Source organism: Alexandromys fortis, unplaced genomic scaffold (assembly GCF_014885135.2).
Source record: "Alexandromys fortis isolate MF-2015 unplaced genomic scaffold, M_Fortis_MF-2015_v1.1 scaffold_3, whole genome shotgun sequence".
Taxonomy (NCBI): Eukaryota; Metazoa; Chordata; class Mammalia; order Rodentia; family Cricetidae; genus Alexandromys; species Alexandromys fortis.
In genome coordinates this window covers 27559328-27569932 of record NW_026067909.1, presented here as the reverse complement: position 1 = coordinate 27569932, position 10605 = coordinate 27559328, and the positions used below count along the sequence as shown (strand labels likewise).

General features: G+C 46.4%; 1 protein-coding gene across 1 annotated transcript in view; it reads left to right on the top strand.

Annotated features, from left to right (window-relative positions):
- Nucleotides 1-9798, top strand: part of Fbxo25 (F-box protein 25) — a 25011-nt gene extending 15213 nt beyond the window's left edge. The window contains exons 5-8 of the mRNA XM_050136508.1: nucleotides 1557-1789; nucleotides 3806-3988; nucleotides 4982-5125; nucleotides 8759-9798. Coding sequence (XP_049992465.1) covers nucleotides 1557-1789; nucleotides 3806-3988; nucleotides 4982-5125; nucleotides 8759-8848 — 650 coding nt within the window. The 3' untranslated portion in view covers nucleotides 8849-9798. The remainder of the gene's footprint in view (nucleotides 1-1556; nucleotides 1790-3805; nucleotides 3989-4981; nucleotides 5126-8758) is intronic.
- The last annotated feature ends 807 nt before the right edge of the window (nucleotides 9799-10605 follow it).

The following is a 10605-nucleotide window of genomic DNA, read 5'->3' as shown; positions in this document are numbered from 1 at the left end:
TGTGTCCATGACGTGTGTTCATGCAGTGGTGTGAACACTTATCCAGAAGGCAGCACTTCATAGCACGCTTTCCCATCCTCTGGGGTCTTTTCATTTAGGTTTGAGCACTTAGTCACATGTTCTCATCACCGTGGCTGGTGAAGAGTCTCTATACTAACTCTGCCCACTGCGTAAGCTTCTCCCACCAAGGCTGAGAGCAGCACTGGGAAAGGGCCCTAAACAAAATATTAGGAAACAGTTTGGTCCATTTAGCAAAACAGCAGTAGTGGGTTCCCTACCCAGGGCTTATTACCTCCCTAGCCACAGGCTTTTGGACAGGTTTACAGCACCACACATGTATCCCTTGCTGTGGAACAAGCATTCAAATCCAAAATTCAAATCAGAAAGGAGTTGGTTATCCCCAAAAGATAGCCATGCCACTATTGCATGAGCAACACCAGAAACTGTAAGTCTAAATGTTAACTGGAGATTTGTTACAAGGAGAGGGGCTTTTCCTATCATCTTTCCACAGTGTGTACATTCACAGATAATACTGTGCACACTGTGGTTGCAGGCAGAAGATGACCCTCCACCTGTTAAGTGTGCAGATGTGCTCAAGAGAGAGAGCTCGCCCCAGGCCCAGTCCTACAAAGATACTTTGTTCTTTCATGACCAGTGAGTCACGATTCACTGGACTGTTGGGTTCTAGAATCAGTAAGATTGCAGCTTTTTGACTTAAGTACCACATGAGTCATAATTTTCCTTTTAATTTAATAAACTTATCTTTACCAATTAGTGGCTCTTAGAAAAAGGAACTTTTTATATAATTAACTTATACACATCCAGTAATTTGTGAGCATGTATTTAAGCCATTTTATCATAAGTACAAGAGAAATTGTACCCTGACTACTTTCAGATTGTAGACCCAACCAAAAAATTAGGCAGAAAGGATTTTAAAACTTTAAAAAAAACTTGCCGGGTAGTGGTGGTGCACGCCTTTAATCCCAGCACTCGGGAAACAGAAGCAGGCAAATCTCTGTGAGTTCCAGGCTCCAAAGCTACAGAGAAATCCTGTCTTGAAAAACAAACAAAAAAACAAAAACAAACAAACAAACAAAAAACTTTAAAACTCTTATTAATAGTTCTGATGTCTAAAAAAAAATCATGCCTTTTAAATTGCCATGAAATTAGATCCTTGGTTTTTAATGGGATAAATACATATTACATAAAATTTATCATTTTCATTGATTCTCAGTACACTGTTCAAGGCACTATGTGCTTGTCCATTGTGCAGCTGTCACTGCCGTCTCTAGAGCTGCTGCCCTAACACTCTGCACCCTTCAAACACCAGCTCCCACTTGCCAGCCACATCCTCTGTCCCATCACTGCGTCTTAGTCTGCAGACTCTAGAGACTTGCTGCATGTGGATTATACTGTTCATCCTTCTGTAGCTGGCTCCTTCCAGGTCGGCTCCTGCAAGGGTCCTCCACACGGGGCAGGCCAGAATTTCCTTCCTTCTCTAGGTTGAGTGGTATCCCGGTGTACGAAGGGATCTTTCAGTTGATGGCCACTGTGAGAAGTGGGCTTTGCTCTGTCAATCTGTGGCTTGTTGGTATTTGTTTCAGTTCTTGATGACCATCAGAACCCTCGCCTCATCAAAGACCTTCTCCAGGACTTGAGTTCTACCCTCTGCATCCTCGTCCGAGGGGTGGGGAAGTCAGTGCTAGTGGGAAACATCAACATTTGGATCTGCCGCTTGGAAACTGTTCTCAACTGGCAGCAACAGCTACAGAATCTTCAGATGACTAAGGTAGATTTCTCTTTGTTTTCTTGTTTTTTGTTTTTTTTTTTTTTTTTTGTTTTTTTGAGACAGGATCTTACTAGTAGCTCTGTCTGGCTTTGTAGACCAGGCTGGTTTTGAACTCACCAGAGATCCGCTTGCCTCTGCCTGTACAGCACTGGGATTAAAGGTGAGTGCCAGCACATCTGGTTAAATTTATTTTTTAATTGACACAGTAATTTTATGTACTTAAGAGGGGCTATGTGATACTTTACATATCTGTGATGTAAGGGCCTCGGTGACCATTACCTCAGACGTTTGCCTGTTCTCTGAGGTTGTCGATGAACTGTTGTCAACCATAGTTATATACCACTGTGCCATGAGCAATAAAAGTTCCTCCTCCTTTCCAGCTGTCTTCCTGGACCCATTAGCTGTATATTCTTGGCCCTCTTCTCTATCTACTTCTTTACTGAGACCCACCTTTTCTTTTCTTTTCTTTGGTTTTTCGAGACAGGGTTTTCCCGTAGCTTTGGCGCCTGTCTTATAACTAGCTCTTGTAGTCTCGAACTTGTGGTCTCAAACTCACAGATATCCACCTGCCTCTGCCTCCCAAGTGCTAGGATTAAAGGCATGTGCCACCACCACCTGGCTTCCGCCTTTTCATTTCTACATGTAATTTAGAACATGATTTTGTCTTACTATTTTTGACTTCTTTTGCATCAACTATGGTTCCATCGTTATTGCTCAAAATGACAGTGTTTCATTAGTTTTGTTGCTGGATCATATATAACGTATTTTCCATATATATATATATATATATATATATATATATCGTATAAGTCATGTGTCAGTGAACACTAGGGTGATTCCATGTCTCGGTTACTGTGAACCCTGCTCACTGTTTAAACAGTGATTTCAGTTCCTTTGCATGTATATGCATTAGCAGCCTTGCTGGGTCATATGGTAATTCTGTTTCTATTTTTTTCAGGAGCCTCAGGGCTGCTCTTCTCCTTGGTAATTTACATTTGTATCAACAGTCTATGAGAGTTCCTCTTTCTCTCCGTCACCAGCATTTATTTTGCTGTTTTAAGAATTGTCATTCTAACTGGTGTGGGCAGGTGCCTCATTATGGTTTTGATTGGCATTTCTCTGATGATTAGTAATTTTGAGTGTTTGCATATACTTGTTGACTATTTGTGTATCCTCTTGAGACATGTTATTATTAATTCATACGTTTTTAAATAGGATCTATTGGGGTCCTTCATCCTCGAGTCCTGTGATTTCCTAGCATTTGTAAATTAGCCCCTGTCAGATGAATAGCTGGCAGGCAATCTCTTCCATGTTGGGTTTCTTTTCCATGTCTACTTTCTTTTGGGATACAGAAACTTGTTTATTTATGTTAATTAGACACCACATTATATATCATAAACATATGCTAAACTTCCAATGAAGAGAAAATTCAGATTTAAAGGTGAATGCAAATAGTCGGGCAGTGGTGGTGCATGCGTTTAATCCCAGCACTGGCAGGCGGATCTCTGAGTTCAAGGCCAGCCTGGTCTATAAGAGCTTGTTCCAGGTCAGGCTCCAAAGCTACAGAGAATCCTTGTTTCAAAAAACCAAAAAAAAAAAAAAAAAAAGAAAAGAAAAAAGGTTGGTGCAAATAAAGCCGGGGGACCTTGTAGATACCATGCCTGTCGTGGGATGCAGCGTGGTGGCCCACTCCATGACCCTTGTTTCCATTGCTGTCATAAAGCATGGCTGCCGTCAGCCACCGTCCACATTTCAGAGCTGCATTTCCTGGGTGTTTGTCTAGTTAGGACAGAGCTGGGCTATGTCCAAGGGTTCACCTTTGTGAGCACGAAACTGCACGTGCCAGCCCTCTGAGACCACCAATCACAGTAGTGGGGTAACACTGAAGTGAGCGTTACAGGGCAGACTTCTTTCCTGTAGTCACACGGAAGGCGTTGGCCTAGCATGGCCATTGTTTGTTGCTGAAGGAAGCCACTGTGTTCTCTCCTGTTTGACGCTGTTGTGTTTTCCTTTTAGCAGGTGAACTCTGGCCTCACACTCAGTGATCTGCCCTTGCACATGCTGAACAACATCCTGTACCGTTTCTCAGACGGCTGGGATATTGTCACCCTGGGCCAGGTGACACCAACCCTGTACATGCTCAGTGAAGACCGGCGGCTGTGGAAGAAACTATGTCAGTACCACTTTGCAGAGAAGCAGGTGAGTGTGTGGTGCAGTGCCCTTGAGTCAGGTCGGCTGGTCCCGTCCAGGTCCCTGGTGCTCAGTGATCTTGGGAGGATATGTATTCCATATCCAGAGACTTGATAATACTAGAGTATACTGAAGTTGCTTCTGAATTCTCTTCTACCAATTACAAGATTCATGTATCATACTGAAAAGGAATCATGATTCTAAAAATGGCCTAGTACCGAATAATTAGCTGAGCTATATCACATTTACTGGTCAAAGGTCATGATATTCTTCTTACCTAATAAGTCATAGTCTAGCTCTGCTTCCTGTCAGCCTGTTGTCCTGGAAGAATCAGCAGGTCCTTGTAGCTTCACGCTTGGTGCCTACTTGGTGGCACAGTCTCCAAGTCCTCCATGTCTTGTAACTCCCATGCTTCTCACTTGGTGGCACCATATTAAGGTCCTCTGTGTCTTGTAGCTCCAGTATTTCTCATTTGGTGGCACAGTCTCGAGGTCCTCCATGTCTTGTAGGGCCTGTGCTTCTCACTTGGTAGCACTGGCTAAGGTCCTCAGTGTCTTGCTACTTGACTCTCTCGACTGACATCCCTGGCCTATTGTGTAGAACAATGCCCACTCGACACAGGGATAGGAAGGGGCAGGCATTATGTTGTGTATCTTGTAGATCTGGACATGACGAAGATAGAGGAGCAGTGTGAAGTTGGGGGGTAAATTGTGCCTGTTTCATGGAAAGCATAGAAAGAATCAAGAGTCTTAGACACACTCAAAATCTACAGCTATCGCAGACCTCGTTCCGGAGCTGCCATCCGTCGTCTCTGTGTGGGAACACCATGATTTGATTGACTTGTTCCTCACTCATTTAATCCAAGTGAGTTTAATATCAGATCATAAAGTGCTTCATATATTGCTCTGCCATATATATATTATATATACACACACATATATATAATACTTAATGCTTGTTTTAGAGATCATCTAATATTCTGAACAGAGTCTTCTGTTTCAGTTTTGTAGGCACTTGATCCTTTCAGAGAAAGGTCACATCGAGTGGAAGCTGATGTACTTCACCCTGCAGAAGTACTACCCCACTAAAGAGCAGTATGGGGACACCCTCCATTTCTGTCGCCACTGCAGCATTCTCTTCTGGAAGGTAAGGGTTCCACGTGTGCTCTGGGGACGCGAGGGCAAACTGTCCGTCTCCAGTCTCACTGCCTGTTTTGAGATCTCCCCGCCCATCTTGTCTCTGGTTACAGTAGCATGTTTCCCTCAGCTACAGGAGGGCCCTTTGTGTCACTTTTCCCCCTGGTAGTGGCAGAAATGTGCTTAGAGATTTTGCTTCATACCCATCTAAGTTTGTGAGCAAATGGGATACAAGGCAAGCTCCAAATTGTTGACAGATTTTTATTTTTTTTCAGTTCAAACTCCATTTATAACTGCATAGCCTTTTATTGTGATGGTTCAGAGCTGAGCAGAGGGGTAAAGATGCTGAGGTCACTGGGCTGTCTGACAGGCGCTGAGCAGAAGTTGTTGGCGTCCCCAGCAGGACAGCTAAGGAGGCTGTCCCCCACCCCACCTTTGTTCCCTTCTCCCTCAGAAGTAACAAGTGCCAGTTGTATGATTGTCTCCGCAGCAGGCCGTCTCCTCTCTAGAAGACTCTCTCTTGAGAACAGGGTTCTTGTTCAGTTTGTCCTCAGTTCCTTGGTGAGTTTATGCATACAAACAGACAGCCTCGAGTGTAGGATCCTGGCTATAGCATATCTGTATCTCTGCTGCTCTGAGATGAGGACAGTCTGTGTCAGTCAGAGCGGGTGACACTTCCTTCTCTATTGTTCTGAAAAGATGAGGACAGTCTGTCAGTCAGAGCGGGTGACACTTCCTTCTCTGCTCCTCTGAGGACAGTCTGTCAGTCAGAGCGGTTGAGGCTGGTAATGTTCTCTGAATTGATACATCGCTTAGAAACTGGCTTCTCGTGTCCTCCCGAGAGTATTTTATACTATACAGATATTAAATGTATGGATACTTGCTGAGGGAAGGTACTGATCATGGGATTGAAGACTTTTGCATAAGATAATTGGTGTTTTTCTTGGATTAGTATCTAAGAATATTTGGCACTTTTCCTATCCACTGAAGAAAACAGCACAAAGAACATTTGCTCTCTCTGTACCATCTCTGTTGTTTGGCTGCTCAGCTTCCCTGGAATGTCTAAGTTCTGGTTATTTTTACCTGAAAGATGACTTTGTTTTCCAAAGAATTGGCCTCTCCTGCCATAGTGATCTCGCTATGAAAAGTCAGAACAGGCCATTAAAGGGCAGATCCCTGCTGGTCTTTGCCGGTCTGAGAGACAAGTTGGTGGAGGGTGGCGCCAACCCCGCAGGATGTCTGAGGCTTCAGAAAGTCATTCATATTAGCACAGCTTCCCCGCCTGCCGTCCTTCCAGAGGCTCTGCTGCGTGGAGGGTCTGTTTCCCAACGTTCCTGTGAAGATGTCAGGAGGACCGTCTTTCTTAATCCCTGAGGATGCCGCTCCAGAACAGCGTCCTCCTGGGGAGGGCATGGCATGTGGTCAGGGAGGCCCAGCCGACCAGTGCGCTGCAGGTGTGGCAATGTGCAGCCTGACTCATGGAAATGTGTAGTGGCTTTGGAAATGGTGCCCCATGTTAGTGGTGTCTGCCTCAGCTTCCTGGGAAACACTGTCGACTGGGACACTAAGGGAACCTCAAGTCCATTGGGAGTGTGAAGAAGGATGGGTCGTCCTCGTCTTGTACCTGGCATGTTCCACCGTGGCCACCTGTCCCCGAGGGGACCCTGTGCCTCCTCCCTAGCTGGTTTTCCATCAGTTCTAGTCCACTACACTGGAGTGATTCTTAATTATTCCAACTACTGCTCAAGACCCAGTCGGTTGTTCCCCACCTGGTTACCAGTACCCTGAGAAGGCGTACTGGTGTGCGCATGTCTCTCTCCATCACTACGTGGTTTCCTGACACGAAGCCTGTCAGAAACTGTGGTCCCAGAGAGAGGGCTGGGGGCCAGGCTGGGGACTTGGCCTTTCTCTGCTCCTTTTTTGTCTTGGTATTTCAGTAGCCAAGAGAGGGCTAGACACTTAGCAGTGACCCTGAGGTCTCTGAAGGCAGTAGAAGCAAGATGAGCAGAACCAGTGTTGAGGCACAGTTCCCAGACCCTCTCTATTGGCCGTCTTTGTGAACTGCCCCCACGTGAGCACAGCTGAAAGGCCACCCCGCTCCTGAGCAGGGCAGAGACGGACCATCCAGTTAGCACAGGAGCAGCCACTAGCTCAGGGCTGCTGGCCACACAGAAGCTACAGCCGACGCTGGTGGACTGTAAGACATGAGGTGCTGATAGATGGAGTGCCTCACACTGGCACAGTTGGCTCCATAGTTATTCACAGAGAAGACCCCAGAACAATAAAAGAGATGAGGGGCCTTCCCCCCAGAATCTTATATTTTTCATGGAAATATAAGACTGCTTTATGCATTTTTTTTTTTTTTTTTTGGTTTTTTGAGACAGGGTTTCTCTGTGGTTTTGGAGCCTGTCCTGGAACTAGCTCTTGTAGACCAGGCTGGTCTCGAACTCACAGAGATCCGCCTGCCTCTGCCTCCCGAGTGCTGGGATTAAAGGCGTGCGCCTCCATTGCCCGGCTTATGCATTTTTTTTTTAAAGAGTGGTATAGCCTTCCAGATTGTCAGTTTGGAAAACTTAAAGGGAAATGGAATAGTTTCTCTTACCTTAGGCTTCCTTCCTTCCTTCCTTCCTTCCTTCCTTCCTTCCTTCCTTCCTTCCTTTCTTCCTTTCTTTCTTTCTTTCTATTTTTTGAAACATATTTTTTCACTATGTGGCCCTGGCCGGCCTGAAACTCTTCATGTAGACCTCTAATTCGCCAAAAGACCGACCTGCCTCTACTCCCCAAATGCTGGGATTAAAGGCACTGGCCGCCCTGCCTGGCTTTGTCCTAGGTTTTCTCACTTGTATAAATGTGATGCTGTCTTTTCATACTGTTTAATATTGATCAGATTTACTCACAAGTGTCTCAGTTATTTTCACAATATATGCTTCAAACCTGATGCCTGGTGACTCCCTGCTCCGTCTAACCCTGACTCTCCTTTTCCTCCCTCTGCTGCTCCCTTGCTGGCTCTTCACTGTGTCAAGGACTACCAACTTGCTTGGTTGTTGAAGGTACTTCCTGTGGCGGTGTGCTGGTCCCATCTTTGTACTGTCCTTGCCCTGTTGGGTGGCAGCTTTGATAAGGTTCAGCTCTCGCTAACCACAGTTAGACTTACGTCAGAAAGCTACTGACAAACCATCCCGCACCTCAGCGTGCTCTGCTGGAGGCCAGAGCGGCGGCTCCAGCCACACTGAGCCTCTCTAGATGCTGCCAGTTTTCAGCACATCTTAAATTTCTCTCATTGCTTCTACTAAAATAATTGTACCAACTCTGCACCCCTACCCTTGGGACAGTGTTGTGGCGTCCCTTCCTTTCTGTGGGGAGACTACTCACCCATCCCGGAAGCCTGCAAAGGGAAGAAGGAACCGGTGGGCAGGATGTGGAGGGGGTGGGCAGGGGAGGCAGAGGTCTTGCAGGCAGGGTGACCACAGAGATGAAGCATTGCCCACTGTTGTTGGCCTTCCCCTGGGGCCACCCAGGTACTGACTCCCGGCTAAGTCATTTGTGTAGCATTGAAAGGGACTGGGATCCACTTAACAAAATTGAGATGCTAGTTCTGTGGGAGTGTAATGATGTGTCCTGACCCTCCTCCTCCTCTCCTCAGGACTCGGGACACCCCTGCACCGCGGCTGACCCCGACAGCTGCTTCACGCCTGTGTCCCCTCAGCACTTCATTGACCTCTTCAAGTTTTAATGGTGCCCTCAGCCCTGGACCCTCGTCCACAGTTGTCCCTTGTGCTTTCTGTGCGTCTTGTAGTTGGTGTGAGTGTTCTGTGACACAAATGACAGGGTCTGTGGCTGGCTGTGCCTGTGTGAGGACCCGGAAGACGCTCTGGCGGTCCTGCGGCACCGTAAGAGTGGAGACCACAAAGCCATTTGTACTTCTTTCTTGAAACTCTTCCAAGCAAATGCATTTGCAGTTTTGTATATTTTTAAATATGGATCAGAGAAAGTTGTGGATATTCAGCCCCACGTCCTGTGCTGAACTGACATGAACAACGGGGTTATGCTCCTTAGTTGTCTGATGAGTTATCCGTCGTCTCGTAATTGGGATGAAGGGCAGAACAGTTGAACCTTGTAAATACGTTATGCAGAATATTTATTTTTCTTAAAATGTATTTTCACAACCTCTGTGGCTGTGCCCAAATGATTCCTCACTGAACACAAGATAAGCCGAGGAACTTGCTTGGCATGCTGTCTCACTACAGTGGGTAGGGCTGGGAACCCCATGCTGTGTTCCTGGGAACCCCTGCCTTGTGGCCATCATACATCCGTACATGGATGTGGGCTCTAAACCAGAACAGGGCCTCTGCCAAGGAGCTGGAAACAGCCTAGGGAGGCCAGAACGTGACATGTAGGAGTTACTTTCACGAGTAAAGTAATAAACCATGTTTATCTACTGATTCAGCTTCGTCAAATTTACATCTAACTGAATGATGTTGTCTCTAAAATATTGCTGTTTTGTTTTAAAAATAATGCATGTGCACTTTAAAATTTTTGGAAATAAAAGTGTATGAAAGAAAATGAAATAGTTTTTTCCCCGAAGATAACTGTGCTTGCTGAGAAGGATATGCAGTGTTGCCCCCAGCAGTGGTGGCCACAGTGCATTGCTGTGTACGTTCATCTTCAATTGAGTCGGGAGCCCAAAGCACTTTCCAAGAACATTAAAATTCATAACTGCATTTTTATAGATATGGTTCAAAATTTCCCTTTCCAGCCTCACACTGCCCCCAGCTGACAGCACAGCCCAGAACAACGTCTGTAGTTACCAGCTTAGCTGCTTTGACACGGTACCGACACCCCGCCGTCTCGTGCACACTAAAGACAGCGTGTTTTAAAACTGTCAGCATCCTGCCTGCCATTCATAACCAGAGAATTCAGTACTGTCTGAGAACCTGGCTTCCATCAACTTCACAGACCAGCGTGGATGGATCAGCGTTCACACAGCAGGTGGGCGCGGCCGGTTTTCTGTAAGCAGCATCCACAGAAGGCACCTTCTGCATAGTTCTTGGATGCGTTTCTTGTGGCCCTCTCTGTTTTCTTTGGGGACTTGGTCGTGTGTGTGTGTGTGTGTGTGTGTATTTCTTTTTGAGACGGGAGTTTTGTGTCTCTGTAACAGTCCAGGCTGTCCTGGAACTCACAGAAATCCAGCTGTCTCCGCCTTCCAAGTGCTGGGACTAAAGGTGTGCGTCCCCACTGCCCGGCTCTATCAGTTTCTCGACGAGGATTACTAGTCACTTCTGTGACTGGGACTGTGGCATGACAAACGACAGAGGGAAGGAAGGCTGGCTTTGGGTCACAGTTTCGTCCCCCTGAGGCCAGGGACTGCAGACACCTCACAGCCAGGGAACAGCAGTGCCCACGGCCTCTTGATTTCTCTGTGAAAACGGCAGTTCTCTGAGCATTCCATCCATGTACCTTGATCCCAGTCACCTTCCTCCTCCAGGTCCA